Genomic DNA, 19,502 nt, shown 5'->3' with positions numbered 1-19,502 from the left:
ATGGAGCAAGTAGTTATGGGTTTCTTGACTAATAGGTGGCCCAGAAGCTATTAAGGCAGATATGTTATTGACAGTCATCTTATTAAGTTTTTCCAAAATACAGTGCTCAATATATACATTAGTATTGTATACTCTTGTGATAAAAAAAAAAAATACAATTTAGCTTTGCTAGACTTTTATGGCTAGTATTTTGTTTTTGTAACAACATAAAATAAATTTTGTGTACATGTGCATATTGACAAATTGCCCACATTTGTGGGGGTATTTTTTTAAACTTATTTTAAATTTGTTTATCTTTAGTATAGTGTGCAATTTTTTGCAACAAATCTGTTGGGGTGTAATTATTTGTGCTGTGCACTACATAACAGCCTTTGAGGTAAGATATAAAGTTTTTTTTTTAAAGTTAATATGTGAATATGTGCATTCACTATTTGATCATTCTTCCGATACCCAATTCGTTTTTAATTATAATACAATCTTTATAAATGTGGAAAATGTGTAAACTTAAAGCACTTAGGAGTTCAGTAAGAAACATTTCTGTACTATTTCTTGTAGGTTCAATTCCACTTTGGTGCCATTGTTTAAAATATTCTTATTATTATACAAAGTTGATTCACTAATATAATTTGTAGAAAGTCTATAATGCAGTGCTTATTCAAAAGTACATTCAGATACTTTCCTGTTCGTATATTCTGCGTAGGCCTATTGTCAGTATACTGTTAGTATAATTGTATAGCATACTTGTAAATGTACAGTATCCTTATCAGGGTGTTCAAAGTAAACAACTATCACCATTTTAGTATAAAATAAATAACCAAATGCCACACTTGGTTGAGCTAAACCAAACTTTAAAAACACAAAATGACTATTTTTTATTAAGTACTGTATGTAGGCTAGTAGTTTTAAAGGACACTAGGGGATCCAAGTGTTTTTATTTATTTTTTTAATACTTGATAAGTCACTTCGAAGTGGAACTCAATGAATGGGGTTTTGGCGTGAGCGCGCTTGGCACCGGTAGCGCGCATTTTCATTTTTCCAGCAGTAGGGAGGACAGGACGGAGTTCTTTATGTGTGGAGAGGGAGGAAGACGGAGCCACGCAGGACCACGGCGATTTTACAAGAAGAAAAAAAAACTCCACGATGACTCGGTTAAAATCGGTTTTATCCACTAGCGAAGCCATGAAGAGTCCATAGCGTGTGGGCTGGTTCTTTTCTCGTTTTAAATTAATATTTATTGTGAAGGGGTCCGTGAAGAGGAGACGCTTGTCCAAGCTGGATGCTCCACTTTCTCCTTGGAAAGGATAGGACTGCTGAGCAACTTTGTGCAAGATGCAGGGACTTTCAGCAACTGGTAAGTTACCGAGTCTGTGAACGCGCTTTGCTGTTAAAAAGTCGCTTTTCCAAAGTTTTGATTCCGGGTCGTCTCGCGGCTTCTGTTACGTCTTGAAACGGTTCTTTTGAGAAAAGGGGGAGGAGGGAGATGTTTGTGTTGTTGCCAGCTGTCAGCGGGACAGCTGCGGGCTTTTATCGGCTCCACGTCGACCTCGATCGTGTTTCTGCCAGAGCTGGCATGACAAAATATTGGAGCACATTTTGGCCGAACAATTTAGTTCCGAGGACCGTCTTCACCATTAACACTGCTGAGAGATTTCATAGACATTCTAAATCAGAATTACTGATAGCGTGATAAAAACATGATCATTCATGCCTTTACTCTGCATGTGTGTGTGTGATGGGCGAGGAGGATGCATAAAGGAAGAGTGTGTGTGTGTGCGTGTGCGTGTGCGCGCGCGTGTGTGGTTGTGTGACGCAAAGCAGAGGTCACTACTTCCGGTCCAAATGTAGTGTAGTTGAGGTCTTGACTTGGGTTATTCGGTAGTTGTAAGTAATGCGGTGAGTAATAGGTTAACACGTCTGCCTCACAGTTCTAAGGTTCGGGGTTTGAATTTCAGCTCAGGCCATAATGTGTGGCGTTTGAATATTCTTCTCACGCTTGCATGAATTTTCCCCGACTACTCCATAATGTTGAACTGATATACATGAGCCAAGTTGAGCTGGTAATTTGTGGTGGGAAAGTACCGTTAGGTAGGTTACAATACATTTAAAGAAAACTACAGTACTGTACTCTTTTACTATCCAGTGGACATACCATAAGTAACATAGACCAACACAGAATTGCTTGCCTTTTTTTCTTTTCACTTTTTATGGCTACTTGCAGAGTTCATTAAGGCTCAATCATCTATTATGATTCACTTGGCTCTTTGAATCACAAAGTTTATTCTGCTGTCACTTTTTCCTTGTACAGAGAAGCTAACATGAACTGGAATACAGACAGACACGAATTAAGGAAATTACTGTAAATATTTATTATTCATATTAACAATCATCCCTGCTCTGTATTATACATGACATAGGGAAAAGATTAAAACACTGCCATCTGGTGGTCATAAAACATTCCAGCTGTTTTCTCTCACTTTCATTCAATCAAGGCCTTTTGTTATTTTTTGTAATTTGCCTCTTGTCCCAGATCAAGCTACAGTACCCAACCCAACCCCTCGCTACACACGCACACATTTTTATTAATTTTTTTGCCACTGTTCTCTCAGGTTGCTTACAGTATTCCTTCCACATGGGAACCAAAGCAGCATGTGTATGCACGTTTTGTCCTATTTTCATTTTAGCCACTGCAGGGTTCAAGTAAGTTGAAGAAGACTCATCGTTTGCATATCTGTTATCACAATTATATTACCCCCCCCCCCCCCCAGGTTATATAGCAATGCCGGTTCTCACTAAACAGTGACGTCCTGGCTCGCTGTTTAAGTTATTTATTATTAACAAAAGCTATGCGAGCCTGTCTGTGTTTAACCAAGCCAATGTAAACATCTCCTCTCGTTGTCAGATAAACACTGAGCGAGAGGAAAATGAACAGGACGGTGAGAATATTATCTACTCTGCTTCCTTTGTTCCATCTTCTTTTTTTCAGACTTTGGCTTACATTTTACACACTGGCCATATAAGATTACTTTTTGCACGTTTTTGTCAGCTACTTGTCCCATGCTGGAACTTCACCAGCGACTTTGGGTTCTGTGAAAAATAATTACTTTGGGCCCCACCACTTCATTGTAACACTAATATTGTTTGAAGTATTTAAAGTCATCATCACTTTTTCCCCCCCTTTACAGAGCCACCATTCCTGTGTTTAATGTACAGCTGGGTGTGGGTGGAAATGAGCCGATTTCCAAGGTAGAAACAGAGGCGGAACTTCACAAGTGTGAGGTTTAACACCAGAGAATCACTGCACATGGCCCTTTATGTCAAAAGCAGTTGCTGCTGTTGCGCTGACATTGCCACACATCTAATTAACTCAATACGCAGAGGCGCACTGGCTGTGCTGTTGAAAAGGCACAGGCGAATAAATCCCAGTTCTACTGTTACTTACACATGCTACAATCTAAAGCCGTGAAACCACTGTGAACGTGGCTATGAGGACTGAGATCACAAATATCCACGCAGATGCTGAATGCTAATCTTGTGAGACAACTAGACTCCCAATGTGCACATTTTTGAGTAAAAACACATTTAACTTGCTACTTTTAACAGTCAAGAAATCAGACTGCAGTTGGTCCTGTAATATCACAAAGTGTTACTTTGTAGACATCAGTATTTCTGATAGCCCGCTTAGGGAATAGAGAGTGAGAAAGAATTGACAAGACTTAGCACCAACTTCTCAGCCACTGTACCTCCCAGGCTCTTGCATGTGTTGTTTTGTAAAACTAATAGTTAATGAATAATGAAATATAGGAGAACACCTATTCCTAACCCTGTGGCAATCACTAAATTCACAACTATACATTATAGAAAACATAAAAGATACTCAGGTATTTACCGCTTGAACTTAGTTGAAATACTTTGTGGGAGTATTCCAATTCACATTCCCATCTGAGAGTGACATAATCGCTTTCAGTGCATTGACGACTCATGCATACGTCCATAAACAGCAAGTCAGGAAGGTGACAGATTTGTAATTTCAAGCTGTAAATACAGCCATTATCATCAACATTAAAGCATTATCATCAACATTAAAGTTTGTTGCACACTTTGCTGTCGACAGACACGATGTAAAAACAAAAAAAAACAGATCGCAACACAGTATGCATTCAAGCTTCGAGAACGTCCCACCAGATTGTGTGACTGCAGGAGGTCCCCAAATTTTAATTAATTAATTTATATTTATAAACAATCTATACTAGAAATGTTGTGTTTCACCATTACATAATAGTTAAATATGTTAAGTAAAAACACTGCCCTTATTTTAGATTTTTATTTAAAAAAAAAAAGGGTTACTTGAAGTCTAGGAAGTCATTTTAATAATAATTTTTAAAAAACACACACATCTATGTTAAGTGCAGCCCAGAAAAGGCTTTTTTAAAAAATTTTATTTAAATAAAAATAATTATGGTCAAAAAGGTTGCCTTTATCTATCTATCCATCCATCATCTACCGCTTATCCGGGGTCTTGTCGCAGGGGCAGCAGGGAAACCCACACTTACCTCTCCCCAAAGTTATGAACAGAATCGGTAGCATTGGCGGAGTCCAACCCTCACTGGAAACAGCAATGCGAATCAAACTGACATCGGTCGTACAGGGACCAAACAGCCCGAATCAGGTGGCACGGTACCCCGTACTCCCGAAGCACCCCCCACAGGACTCCCTGTGGGACACGGTTAAACGCCTTCTCCAAAGCACATGTGGACTGGTTGGGCGAACTCCCATGCACCCTCGAGGATCCTGCCGAGGGTGTAGAGCTGGTCCACTGTTCCACGGCCGGGACGAAAACCACACTGCTCCTCCTCAATCCGAGATTCGACTTCCTGATGGACCCTCCTCTCCAGCACCCCTGGAATAGACCTTCCCAGGGAGGCTGAGGAGTGGAAGGAGCCCAAGCTGGTGTGCGAGGCCGAGAAGTTCCGACTAGATATAGTCAGACTCGCTTCCACACACAGTTTGGGTTCTGGTACCAATCCTCTTGAGAGGGGTTGGACTTTCTACCACTCTGGAGTTGCCCACAGTGAGAGGCGCAGAGCAAGTGTGGGAATACTTATTGCCCCCCGGCTAGGCGCCTGTAAGTTGGGGTTTACCCCGGTGGACGAGAGGGTAGCCTCCCTCCGCCTTCGGGTGGCGGGACGAGTCCTGACTGTTGTTTGTGCTTATGCACCGAACAGCAGCTCAGAGTACCCACCCTTTCTGGAGTCCATGGAGGGTGTGCTGAAGAGCGCTCCCTCTGGGGACTCCCTCATTCTGTGGGGGGACTTCAACGCTCATGTGGGCAAATACAGGGAGACCTGGAGGGGCGTAATTGGGAGGAACACCCCCCTCCTTGATCAGAACTTGAGAAGTGTTTTGTTATTGGACTTCTGTGCTTGCCACGGACTGTCCATAACGAACACCATGTTCAAACACAAGTATGTGCACTTGGCACCAGGACACCCTAGGCTGCAGTTTGATGATCGACTTTGCAGTTGTGTCATTGGATTTGCGGCCACATGTGTTGGACACTCGGGTCGAGAGAGGGGCGACGCTGTCAACTGGTCACCACCTGGTGGTATGTTGGTTCTGATGGCGGGATAAGATGCTGGTCCGACCTGGGAGACCCAAGCGTATTTGTCAGGGGGGTGAAGTTTGTTGGAGGACCCAAACGCAGGGAGCAAAAGCAGCCAGGCAAGGATGCAGTTAAAAAGGGGATTTAATTAAGAAAAAGGCAAACAAGTTACTTGGCAAAATAACAAAATCAACAATATCCCAAAACACAAGTCAAAGCAACAAACCAAACAGGAACATGGCTAAGCAAGGAAATGATGACGACAGGACATGGCATGGGTGTGACAGCGACAATGACCCGACAAGGACTGAAAGAAAGCAGGGAACTAAATACACACAGTAACGAGACGAGAGACACCTGCACAAGACACACGTGGCTTGGGGAACTGATTGGGTAACACCAGGGACCAGGATGACAAGCACAGGAGGACATGATAAAACTTGACGAGACATTGACAAAGGGAGACACACTAGGAAAACATGACCAATAAAACAAACCAAAACCCAGACCATGACAGTATTGTGAGCGTCTGCTGGGAACGTTTGGCAGAATCCCACTGTCAGAAAGAGTAACACCCACCTCCGGCAGAACTTCTCCCTTTTCTCCGGGGGAGGCGGGGGACATTGAGTCCGAGTGGACCATGTTCCGCGCCTCTCATTGCTGAGGCGGCTGATCGGAGCTGTGACCGTGGTTGGTGTCTGTTGTGGCGGCAATCCTCGAACCCACTGGTGGACCAGCGGTCAGGGATGCTGTCAAGCTGAAGAAGAAGTCCTATCAGGCTTTTTTGGCCTGTGGGACTCCGGAGGCATCTGACAGGTACCGGCTGGCCAAGCGGAATGCAGCTTAGGCGGTGGCTGAGGCAAAAACTCAGACATGGGAGGAGTTCGGTGAGGCCATGGAAAACGACTTTTGGACGGCTTCGAAAAAATTCTGGTCCACCATCCGGCTTCTGAGGAGAGAAAAGCAGTTCACCATTAACACTGTATAGTGGACATGGGGTGCTGCTGACCTCGACTCGAACGTCGTGAATCGGTGTGGAGAATACTTCGAAGACCCCAATCACGTCTTCCTTCGAGGAAGCAGGGTATGGCGACTCTGAGGTGGGCTCCCCTATATCTGTGGTCGAAGTCACTGAGGTGGTTAGAAAGCTCCTCGGTTGCAAGGCCCCAGGGCTGGATGAGATCCGATGAGATTCCTAAAGGCTCTGGATGTTGTGGGGCTGTCGTGGTTGACACGCCTCTACAACATCGCGTGGACATCGGGGACAGTGCCTCTGGATTGGCAGGCCGAGGTGGTGGTCCCCCTTCTTAACTGAGGGTGTGGCCTTTACTTCATAAAATAAACAACCTTAAATAACATTGTTAAAACTCACTTCCGATTAAGTGGCAAAACTGGGTGTCACTTTTATGTTAAGCAGTCTGTATTTACTCAATGTAACTATCAATAAAGTAACTTGTTACAACAACAAGTTACAACTACGGCTGGTTTGAAAGCACTGTATAAATAAAGATGACTTGACCTTTAAAGCAAGTAATCAGTAAAGCAACTAAGTTACTCTAAAATTAAAGCTATTTGTTTACTTACTTACTTACAAATAGTTGAAAAGATACCAGTACAAATGGAGTACCGAAGTTTAATAAACCAGACACTCTCACTCACACCAGTCTCTCTTTTTTTCCCCCATCCAAAAATATTTTGAGCTGGTTAGGGGGTACTTGGCTGAAAAAATATTTTACAGACGGTACATCATTGAAAAACTTTGAGAACCACTGGATTATTCCATTACAGTACTTGGATGATCACCCCTACCCAGCACCCTCCCACTTCCCACATATACACAGCGCCCAATTGCCTATATTTTTATTTTTTTAATGACAGTGATAATTTACACTACTTTGACTGGTATCATTCTCTTGTCGGGTCAAGTGCCTCACGGCCAAAATGGCTGCTCCGCTGGCAGTAGATGTAAGGACTTAATATAAAACAAACAAAACATCTAGCTGCGGCTGTCATGACTGCCTGCTCTGTATTTATATTTCGTCCATATTTCCCACAAGAATCCTGTCACTTTACACTCGGACTCGATCGTTGCTTAGAGATGTGTTGATATAGTAAGCTATGCTAAGCTAAGTTAGCGGGAGAAGCTTTAATATGCACTGAGGCACATTTTAATGGAAGCTCAGGTAAAATGGTGATGGTCATGAGACGGACATACTATGACGAGGTGTAAGCTTGTTCATTGCTCGGCAGTAGCTAGTCCATATTCATATTTTGTCCACAGCTGGACTTGAACCACGACCTTGTGGTTCTAAAGCACAAGTTCTCATGGATGAGCAACTGCACTTAAACCTGTTGATCTGATGGGTCATATTGGATATAATGGACAAAGCGCTTTGCCCGTGAAGGTTGATCTAAATTACCGAGGGGCAGTAATGCTATCTAGAGAACATTGAACCTAAAGTGCTGCACTGCAGTTTGGTTTCAAACATTATTCCTCCAACCCCTGGCAGGTTCATGGAGCCTGAAATGAGTGTGGAAATAATGACAAGCTGAACTGCTTACCTTTTTGTGCTTTGATAATTTTTCTCCTCCAAGATCGACATACTGGTACATTTTCTCCTATATCGCCAGCATTTGCTATTTTGCAATGTACCTTGCAGTTATTTTCATTTGCAGTGCCTCGAAATCGAAATCAGTAAAACGACAAACACAGACACAGAGAAAAGCGTTTGTAGTATTTTGGCCGTATTGTATATTATGTTTATTATGTGTATTATGTAGTTTGTTATTGATAATGCCTTTTTTATTTCTGCCTAACACTTTGAAAACTGAAAGAGTTCAAAAATAGAATGAGAGAAGTAAATCAAGATGTAAAAAGTCAGTTATTATGGCATGAAATGCTGCCCGAATACACTTAGAACAGCTCATAAATCTTTTTATTGCAGGATGATGATGATGATGCTGTTACCAGTCAATGTACAGCTTTGATCACATTTTGAACCCATCTTGCCAAAAATAATGATAAAGTAGAAAACTCAACAGAGGAAGAGCAAAATGGACTGAAACATTTGTGCCACCACACTCCCTCCAAAAACTTTTTTGTCACTGCACAGGGATTACTTTCCTAAAATGGAATGATATTTTAGACAGATTTTTCTTACTGTTAACTAAGGCCTGCTAATGTTGTAGTTGTCATTTCATTAATATTAGCTAATCAAAGGATTGAATTCAGATGCTTGATGATATCTCGATATCTCTCTCCACATAACATGAGACTCTAAACATGTACTTTGGTTTTCCGCCGCTGAATGGCTGAACACGACAGCAGTCACTCGTGAACATTGTTTATTCCTGGAAATACCAATTTTGAACTTTACTCTGCCCCCCAATAGCACACGTGCGCACACGCCACTCCGCTATCTTCCTGTCAATCACGTTACACGAGTGAGGCAGCATGAGTCACTTTGCAGGCCACCCAGAAGCTTAAGGCTCTTTCCACGCTCGCCTGAGTGTCACATTGATTTTCCTAATGATGGTCATGTGTGGATGCTGCTGCTGCTGCACAGTCAAGACGTCCCTGCAGCTCTTGCAAGTGTGTATGTGGGAAAAGCGCCCTACATTCTGATGGCTCACTTCTCTGACTGGACATTTTTCTTTATCTTTCTGATTGGCCTAAATGTGGTCCCATCTGAGGCTCTTGACCCAATTTTGTGAATCGTAAAAGTGTTCAAAGTTGTTCAAGTGGTAAATGACTTGGATTTGACCTTTAGCCAATCATCAATCATGAATCAGATTTGCTGGTTATTAGACTTGAAGCTTAGATGTAGTAGGACTAAACAGACTCGAGTTTTAAGAATTATTAATAAACAAAAGAAGCCTTATATTTGTAGATGTTTTAAGGACTCTCAAGTTTACGCATAAGAAAAAATATCAGACTGTAAATTTATGCAACAAAAGCTATATGAATACATGAAGTTTGCAATATTAATAATTCACTGCCATAAATTCATTTGAACTATTTCTACTAGTTTCCACTTTTGTTAACAAGAGTATGAAAACCTCATTTTTTTTTATTTATTGTACATTTAGAACAGATATAAAATTTGTGATTAATTGTGAGTTAACTAGTGGAGTAATGCGATTAATTACAATAAAAAAAAAATAATCGCCTGACGCCCCAAATTTTTAATAATCTTTTCTCTTAAAAAAAAAAATCTTTAAAAAATAAATAACTAGTGAATTCAGATTCAGAATATTTATTGTCATTGTCACTAGGGAACAATGAAACTTTGTTTGAAGCATCCATACAGCAGAGTAGGTAAAGTGCCAAATCCCACAAAATAAATATCCATAAAATAAACAAGTAATGCAATTAATTACAATTAAAAAGTTTAATCGCCTGGCGCCCCCAATTTTTAATAATCTTTTTTTTTTTTTATCTTTTCTTTTAAAAAAAACTAGTGAAGTCATAGGATTAATTACAATTAAGAATTGTAATTGCCTGACACCCCTAATTTTTAATGATCTTTTCTTTTTTGTAATCTCTAAAAAAGAAAAGATTATTAAAAATTGGGGGCGTCTAGGCGATTACATTTTTCAATTGTAATTAATCGCATGACTTTACTAGTTTAACTCAGGATTAATCACAAATTTTATATCTGTTCTAAATGTACAATAATTTTTTTCTAGGTTTTCATACTCTTTAACAAAAGTGGGAAAAAAAAATGCTAAACTAATAAAAATAGTTCAAATGAATTTTTGACGTCTATAGCCGCCAATGGCAGTGAATGAGTTAAGAGGTAAATATATACCAGTAAGCCTCACAAATGCCTTTTGATATGAATAATGGAAAGTGTATCGGGTACTGCAGTTCAAACTGAACTTGAGCATCAAGTCAATCGCATAGCAGAGCTGTCAGGCGAGATGAAGTGTAAATATTGAAGAAAAAAACACGCCTGTTGGACTGGTTCTTGACTTACTGACAAACACACAGTTGTGACAGGTGTGTTTTCATTTGTTTTGCACAGTAACAGCAAATCAAAAACATGGCTTTACCTGACTGATTATCTAGTCACGTTTTAAATAACGTTTGATACCAGGAGAGGCGTTTGGTTTGGAGGTTAACCGGTTTTTTGGCTCCTAATGAAGAGTGATGCCCTCCAGTCACACTCTTGTCATGGGATAATGAAGAGCCCGGCTTGTGCCATTAAAAAGCAAATATGATATTCATGTTTTTTTAAATGGTTGCCAGTAACCCATGAAAAATGTCAACAGACCACATTTTTAGTGGACAAGAATCATCAATCAACTTAATATGATTCATTCAGCATCATTTGATACTGGCTGACTAAGAAGGGCAGTGCTTCTCAGTATAGCACACAAAAGAGTGATATTTACTCATTCACTGCCATTGACGGCTATAGACGTCAAAAATTAATTTTAACTATTTCTAGTTTAACATTTTTTTCCACTTTTGTTAACAAAAGTATAAAAACCTAGAATTTTGGGGGGATTAGAACAGATATAAAATTTGTGATTAATCGTGAGTTAAACAGTGAAGTCATGCGATTAATTACGTTTAAAAAATTTAATCTCCCGGCGCCCCTAATTTTTAATAATTTTTTCTTTAAAAAAAACATTATTAAAAATTAAAAAGTATATATTTTTTTTATTTAAGAAAAGGTTATTTAAAAATTAGGGGCATCAGGTGATTAAAATTTGTAATTAATCGCATGACTTCACTAGTTAACTCACGATTAATCACAAATTTTATATCTGTTCTAAATGTACACACATTTTTTTTGGGGGGGGGGTTCATTCTCTTGTTAACAAAAATGGAAAAAAATGTTAAACTAATAAAAATAGTTCAAACTAATTATTTGACGTCTATAGCTGTCAATGGCAGTGAATGAGTTAAACAGGAGTAGAAGTAGCAACATGATACAGTTCGTGTATGTTGTTCCTCCTGTTTCACTGGGACACAAGCAACCTAGAGTGTGAACGTAACGATCACATTTGAGCAGCTTTCACCTCCCCTTTCCACACGTCTTAACAAAACGTTCCAAAGTTTATAGAGCTGAAGCTGCAGTATTCAAAAGCAATCACGTGTGACATGTGATATTGCGGCTTGAGTGGCGCTCCAGCACCCACAGAACCTTGAGAAGGCTGCATAGTTTGAGCACTTGAGGAGAGGAGACATGTTTGCTTTGAGGATGTTTCTGCTCAGAGTAGCACAATGTGTTTATACTGGAATTCTCCCGGCTTATTGGAGGGTCTAGCAGAGGAGGAAGTGACCTAGTTTTCTTAAATGGTACCAACTGTTGAAGTCAGACGGACTGTGCCACCCAGTTAAGGACTCACGTGCAAGTGTCTTATCAATATTATACCCATTGTGCACTTTGGTCACAAGATCAGTGTGCTTTGGCAAGCACAAGTCTGAAGGTTTTGGGTGGAAATCTGGCTGGAAAAAAAAAAAGTCTTGAAAGAAGTCCGTCTTTGTGTCTTGGTCATGGGATTAAGGCATCCATTTCTCTTCATTTCACATAGTTTGTATCTGTCCCCTGTCTGTCTGCCTGTCTGTCTGGATTGAACCTTTCCCAGATGAGGGGGATTTTCCTGGGAAAGTCAAACGGAAACAAAACGACCCTAATAGTAAAAGCATGTTCCATTCCTATTTCTCTGCCGCGTGCGTGCGCATTTTACGAGTGCAGCTCCTTTAAGCACACTGAAGGCATTGTGTTGTTCCTCTGATCATCAGAAGACTCGTCTCTGTGGAAACCCGCTTCCTGTATACTGCGGGGTGGGGCTTGTGGGATTTGGGGGGCGTGGGGGGGTGGACGTGCTCAGGTCGAGGTCACTTGTAGGTAGCAGATGGCAAGCAGTTGTTAGTATTGTGTCACTCGAGCTTAATTTTGGACTGCGTTTGTTTGTTCAGGCGGAGGAGTCTTTTGCACGTGTGCCTAAAGTTCTTATTGTTGTCTAACTGAGTTCAAAGCGGCCTCACAGGATTTGGACTGATAGTCATCAAACTTGAAAGTTTCTTTTTATATGACAAGACAATAATTAGGCACATTTTCTAGATCATGTCAGAGGCTGGGGTTGTTGCAATATGTTCTGTGTGAAGGATTGTTTCTATTGTTGAACCTTGATTTGAAAAAGAAACATGTTATAGGCATGAAGGAACAGTTCTTATTGTTCTTTGTCAAAGCAAGAACGCCACATATCTTTGGTGATATCCAAAACAAGATGTTCCTGTTTTTGATGCTCTTTCATGGGTGTAGTTAAATAAATATCACAATGAACAGGGAGATTAGCATTTTCTTTGAATCTGGCTCTCTTGAATTCAGAAAGTGTTGTTTTCTTGTATTCTACATCTCCATAACTAAACTAAAGTGTTCTTTTAGTTTTGCTAGCTAGCTTGTTGTGCTTGACTAGAAATGCTCAACTTTGCATTGCAAATCATGTAGTTGGGATGCTGACTTCCATCACTCATTTATCTTTTATTTATAGAGCACTGTAAAACAACTACCGCTGTTTTATTAAGATGGAACCTAGGGGTGAGCACATACAATGAAAACAGCAGAGGCCCCAGAATTGAACCCTGTGGAACACCAAAGTAACCAAAGTCACAAGTGGTTAGGGTTAGAAGAATCCAAAAATGTGTAACTGAAGTCACACATTTGTAGATACAAATTATTCTTATATATTTGTGGATCAAAATACGCAATGTATATAGTGTTGGCACAATAATGACCCTATAAGATTACAATAATAAAGAATTCACATGATGTACCATCACAAGAGTCACAAGTCGACTACTGAGCGCACCAAATTCTCTACAACACAGTTAAGGCCAAGCGGCGCGTATCATCATAAATTATGTGTCGGCTGTGTGTCCGACCTCTGCTGAGACTGACTCACCGAACCTCTTGGGTTCGAACCCAGGTTAAGCACCACTGTTTTAGAGGCAGGCTGTTGCAACTTTGGATTGTTGTGCAGTTTTGTTGTTTATTTTTGTGCTAATTGTAATTTTTGTTAACATATCTGTGGTACGTGTCCAGTGTTGTAATTTTAACCTTTTATTTTCATCATATGTCATCATTTTTGAAAATCAGGCATCAAATGAATGCAGAAAGATTCAAATTAATGAGGTTGTTATTGATACTGTGACCGAAATAAAATTTTTAGGGGTAATAATCGACAGTAAATTATCTTGGAAATCTCATATAAACTATGTTAAAATGGAAATGTCAAAATCTATTGCTCTTTTATACAATGCACAATATTTTATAAGCCAAAACTCTGAAAACACGGAATTTTAACCAACAACCAGTAACTAATTTTGAGTTTCCCAAAACAAAACAGTCATGTTTAAAAAATTCAACAAAAAACTGTGAGGGTAACATTTTGGGGAGACACATCTTGAGCCACAACCACAACAAATGGGCCAACGCGGTAAGTCTATTATTATCGGCGGATTTCTTTATGATCTGGTTTATCTGTTTGACGTCAAATTGGTCGATAATTGCCGATAATTATCGGCCACCGATATTATCGTGCATCCCTAGTTTCTTCCTACAATTAAAAATGAAGTAGGGAGTTTTTCCTTACCACTGTTGCCGTTGTGCTTGCTCAGAGTCAGAGGGTGCGGGCAAGGTTCGACCTTGCTGTGGAGCGCCTTGTGGCGACTTGTTTTGATCTGGTGCTATATAAAATATACAATTACTTGAATTATTGATTATTTCTTATTTTCTTCTATTTTGTAGTGCTAGTGGGGTAGGCACAGAAATGAAAAGCTTTTGCTTCTGCCTACACTCTTTCACTTGTATATTTATGTATGGAATTCGTTTTTTGTTTGTTTCTTTAGTTTTTGTTTTTAACCATGTTGAATTTCTAATTTGCCAATGAACCGAATAAAGTTTTCATTTATTCATTTGTTTACTGATTAAGAAAAGAGCGGCAGAGAAATTATTGTAAAGCTAAGCAAAATGAATGACAGTACTTGTCTCAAATGTTTATTTTCCTGCTTGGAATGTAGGAAGTCCATCTACTGTAAAAGTCAATTGGACTCACTGTGGAATGCTGAATTTATAAGCCCCTCCTCCCACCCAAGCTTGTTTCGTGTGTCCTAATCATCACACACGCGCCCCCATTCACACACCTGATGTGACCATAAAGCATGTTGTAAATATTGGCCCAGTGTGGCTGATTGTGGACAACAAAGGTAGCCTGTGTTGAGTCGTTTTCCCTTGAGTGCCCTTCAACCCTCCACCACCGTCTGCTTTCTCTATGGATTTTCGGCATAATGTCCGTGTATACATACTTGTGTTAGCAGCTTTGTAAACTAATAAAGTTCTCCTATGCCATATCTTGTGTCAGTCAGGCAAATCTGCTTTTATCACTTCCTTTACAGCCCCAATACTTGATTTTATGTGCGATTTTTACAGGTCACCTTTGAGAAAAATAAGCACTTAGTGTGGGAACGTTGTTTGACCAGTAGAGGGCAGTAAGGTTTTATATTTTCCCCTCCACTCTAAAGGATAAAAGCTGACAGCCAACAACGCTTTATTTACATTAGCTGTGTATCATTCTGTATGATTCTGCTTTGTTCCGGTCCAAACTCTCCCAAACAAGCTTCTGTCCGAATAATAAATCATCTTTCCCACTACCATCATCTCATCATTGATCAAATTGCTTCTCCATCCTGTATGTAGTATTAATTTTGACATGAGGTCTCCCCCACACCCCCCCACCCCACCCCACCCCTCTCCACACCATATTGCACCCGCCACAGCTCTCATCACTGGACAGTCATAAGACCCTGAGCCTAATGAGGAGATGAGAGCTACATCCACACAGATGATTCCTGTTCCTCTGCCCCACTCTGGATTATCTTCTTCTGTTATTTTAGGCTTTTCCCTTTTTCTTTTAAACTCACAAGCACCTCATGTGATTCTATTAGGGCTGCGCATCTCTTCATAAAAGATGATTCGATGCGGTTTTCGATGTGTGGGGTGCGAATTGAAAGTGGAACGATTTGATATGGTATGGCTCAGTTTGAGAGGGTAATCACTTTTTTGTTGTCATTTTACAATGAACTTGGCAGTACTGTAAATGTGCCATTCATTTCCTTTTAAGATATATCGCTCCGATAAAAGACGATTCAATATGTATCTCTATTTATTTCAAAGTGGAACTCGATTCAATTCGAGTCGATGTACTTGCATCTTTTAAAAGAAAAAAAAAAGATTTTCCGGTTCAAACCATTTTTTGTTGCATCCCTAGATTATATGATTGTGGAAGAAGGTTAAAATAGAATAAATTAACAAACTGCCTCAGGTTGATTGGCACGTATGTACTTTCAGCGTGTTTACACGTATGTACTTTCAGCGTGTTTACAAGATGTGTGTGTACACGTCAGCAGATTTCCTAACATTTTACATGCCCAAAGCAAGATAGTGATTCATTTCCTCCTCAAACATCTTTTAATATATACTTTTAATTTTCTATTTCAAAGCTGAACGAGTTCCATTAGGTAATGTGTTTCACACGCACACAGTGTGCTATCACATTTGGTAAAATGAAAACAAATGGCGTCTGGCTAGATTGCTCTCTAATCTGCGTGGTGGCTGGGAGCGCGTGCCAGCAATACACTTACAGGTAAAGCTCTCATAACCCCAAACAAGCATCCTCCCTGCGGCTAGAAGAAGCTTGTTGGCTTGCTTCACCACATCACTATCTGCATCTTGATCTTAAGTGATTCGTTAGCAGGTAGGATGTGTTTATTATTCATGTGGAGCTCCAGCCTCTACTTTGTTAGTTTGTTGTAGTTCTTACAATCTTTGTTTTTCACAGTGGATAGTTGTCTTCACTGTGAAGTGATGGCTCGACAGAGAACACAGAGTACAATTTCCAATACTTTGATATTTGACGTTTCAGATATTATTATTAGGGACAGAGCGATTATCTTTGCCGATATTTGGCATTTCGACAAATAATGGCGTGGGTGAGTTCTGGGTTTTCATCAAGATTTGTAACAGCTTCACAGACAGTTTTTACTTGCCGAAAATAATTTTTGAACATGTTCAGTAGGGGTGTGCCCAAAAATCGATTCTCATAAGAATCACGATTCTCATTTAGTACAATTCCGAATCGATTTTAAATGTCCCCAAATCGATTTTATTTAGATTATTTCATACTGTCTTCCCTTTGTTTGTATGTGCCTTTATTGGGAGCGCTGTTTATGTTGTACCCGATTTGGCCACTTGGGGTCAGTGTGGTTCCACGCGTTCTGATGCACTGTTAAGTTGTAGCCACATTAGAGAGTAGAAGGAAAAAGTCACAATCAAGTTATTCCAATAAATTTTTTGCAGCCTGGAGCCGTTGTTTTGAGTGATAAAAATCAGTGTGTAGAGCACTAATTAGCATTTGCGAGTCAGACTGGAGTAGATCATTACGATTCCTTGAACATCTATAAATTGAAGCAAAACTCATTGTCAACCAAATCATTTTGAATCAAAAATTGTTCTTAATCGAAAATTGATTCTGAATCGAATCAGACACCCAAAAATCTGAATCGAATCGTGAGACATTCATAGATTCCCACCCCTAATGTTCAGACAACGTTTGACCGTATGCGTAGATCTTTTGAAACTGTTTACGAACTCTGACGAAAACCTAAAATTTGCTACATTCGCATGCATTTGTCACTCAGTGAGATCTTGGTAATGTTCCGTTTACGGTATGTATTTATTTAAATTTCCACTTCATAAAAGATGATGCTGACACTTCCAACACTTTTTATTTTTTTTTTAATTGTATTTTTAAAAAAAGTTGAAATTTTGGAAAACTTTATTTACAGTTGAAAAACTTAAGAGATGAACCTGGAAGCTCCCTGCAGTTTTTGTTATAACTTTTAAACAAAGCTGTCTATTCCTTATACATTGTTTAAAAAGAAAAGAAAAACCTTCGGAGTTGAAAATTTTAAAAGTCGTTTTAACAAACAAGCTCAATAGTATTTCAACTTCAAGTTTTTTATTTTATTAAATTTTAACACAAATATTTGCTCTTTACTGCAAATGAATATCGGCTTGAAATATCGGTTATTGACTACTAATAATTGGTATCGCTATCGGCCCTGGGAAAACCATATCAGTGATCATTATCACTAATTATTAGACCACACCATTGCAGGATGTAAAGGATATTTATGAATGCAGAAGTAGCCAACACCAAATATGAACAGCTTCAAACACGTTTCTTGGTTTGAATCTTATTTTTGTGTGCCACTGTGCTACCTTCAGTCTAAACGCTCACATACGAGAGTCAACCGTGCATCTAGACTGCTTGGCAATTTGGATGCAGGTGTTGCAGAATGAGGCGTAACCTCCACTCAAGGGTTTTGTCTTGCGAAGATGTTGAAATTGGTTGCGAGTTTGGACAAAGCAACCCGACCTTGTTGTGCATCTTCGGCCTTGAACGCCCCTGTTTTCATTTGACACCGTCCTAACTTTCACCTCATCGGAACTATTTATTTCTACTCTCCACGCTTCTATTTCCCTCTGCTGCGGCCTAATCTCCGCTGATCCGTACGTAATCGCGAGCCATCTGGGCCGCTGCAGGCGGAGATGAGCCTGCAGCGGCCCAGATGACCAAATTCACTGTTCGTTGGTGGACGCCTGCTCACGTGCATGCATGTGCTCTCTCTCTCACACACACACAAACATGGTCACACCTTCATTGGCGACAAACCTTCACAGAGGTGACTACTTTTATCATCACTTCTTTTGTTGAAACACGAGTTATGATATTGTATGTAGTGATGATGAAATGTAGGGAACCTTCATGCATTTGCTGATCCTGCTGTAAGTGTTAGCTGTGGCTTGTCATTTTTCCGCAGTATCTTACTACTTTCTGTTTCTCACCACATTGCCTCAGGCCCCAACCGCTGGTCAGCATGGGGCTGATTTAGGAATATTGTAAACTGTCGTTTCCAAACCTCTCCAGTGACAGCAGTTCTCACCACTTAAAAAAAAAAAAAAAAAAAGCAGTGACGGACTGAAGATTGCTCATGCAAGGTTCCAACCTTTTTGTAATGCAGAAAAGAACTTGCCCCTGCTGCACGTTATTAATAATGAATTGAAGGATTCTCTAGTGGGTGAAATATTAATGGCTTCTTCTTTAAAGGGGAGTTTTGACTCCCAAGGGATGGAGGGAAGATAGCGTGCTTGTTAATATTATTGAAGACGTCTCTGTGATTTTTTTCAGGCGCCGAATGTTTGAAGAGCTTAAGTCAAGATGGCTCATAAGGGTTACATATACTTTAATGTTGAAGGGCAATTAAAATAGACATTTACAATCACTCGTCCACTCACTCGGGAATTTTGAAGGTCTTTCATGCTTTAATCACCCTTTAGTGTCAGAATGAATGTTATGTTACCAACCATAGCGACGGTGGTTTGCTTGACCTCTTGTCTGCTCAGATGGGATGTTGTGTCTTGCCCTTCTGAGAGATTTGAATGAAAACAAGCGCGTTAGCCCGAGCACTACTGTGCACGCTAATCCACAAGCACCGGTTCTGTTTTTGAAGTGTCTTTTGTCAACATCCTCATTCAACAATCGTGTTGATATAGTGCAGTGGAAGAGGCCATGTCAGCGCTTATTAGCGCTTATTTTTATTCATATGTTGGCTCTCTATCCTCAAGAGTTGTCAGTGGCCATCGAGCTCAGCAAATTCAAGTTTGACAGTACTTTAAACAATCACTGTCACCATGATTTGAATACAGATTATGATCCTTTCTGTGAAAGGTACCCATTGTGAAAAAATAACTAGGATGGTTATTGGCTGAACACTGTGTTGGTGAACAAATAGAATTGTGTTGAAGTACAGTAGGCTACAGTGCTA

General features: G+C 40.0%; 1 protein-coding gene across 3 annotated transcripts in view; it reads left to right on the top strand.

The window, feature by feature from the left end:
* LOC144036813 (FYVE, RhoGEF and PH domain-containing protein 3-like) overlaps positions 1-19,502 on the top strand; it is a 53,947-nt gene continuing 34,445 nt past the window's right edge. The window contains exons 1-2 of one of the 3 annotated variants that reach the window (XM_077547737.1): positions 1-376; positions 1,243-1,351. In XM_077547737.1, coding sequence (XP_077403863.1) covers positions 1,330-1,351 — 22 coding nt within the window. In that variant the 5' untranslated portion in view covers positions 1-376; positions 1,243-1,329. Of the gene's footprint in view, positions 1,352-19,502 lie in introns of all 3 variants that reach the window. The other 2 variants (XM_077547733.1, XM_077547732.1) reach the window with 2 other exon arrangements.

Source organism: Vanacampus margaritifer, chromosome 1 (genome assembly GCF_051991255.1).
Source record: "Vanacampus margaritifer isolate UIUO_Vmar chromosome 1, RoL_Vmar_1.0, whole genome shotgun sequence".
Classification (NCBI taxonomy): Eukaryota; Metazoa; Chordata; class Actinopteri; order Syngnathiformes; family Syngnathidae; genus Vanacampus; species Vanacampus margaritifer.
Note: the sequence above shows the minus strand (reverse complement) of the source record. Positions and strands in the feature narration are given on the sequence as shown.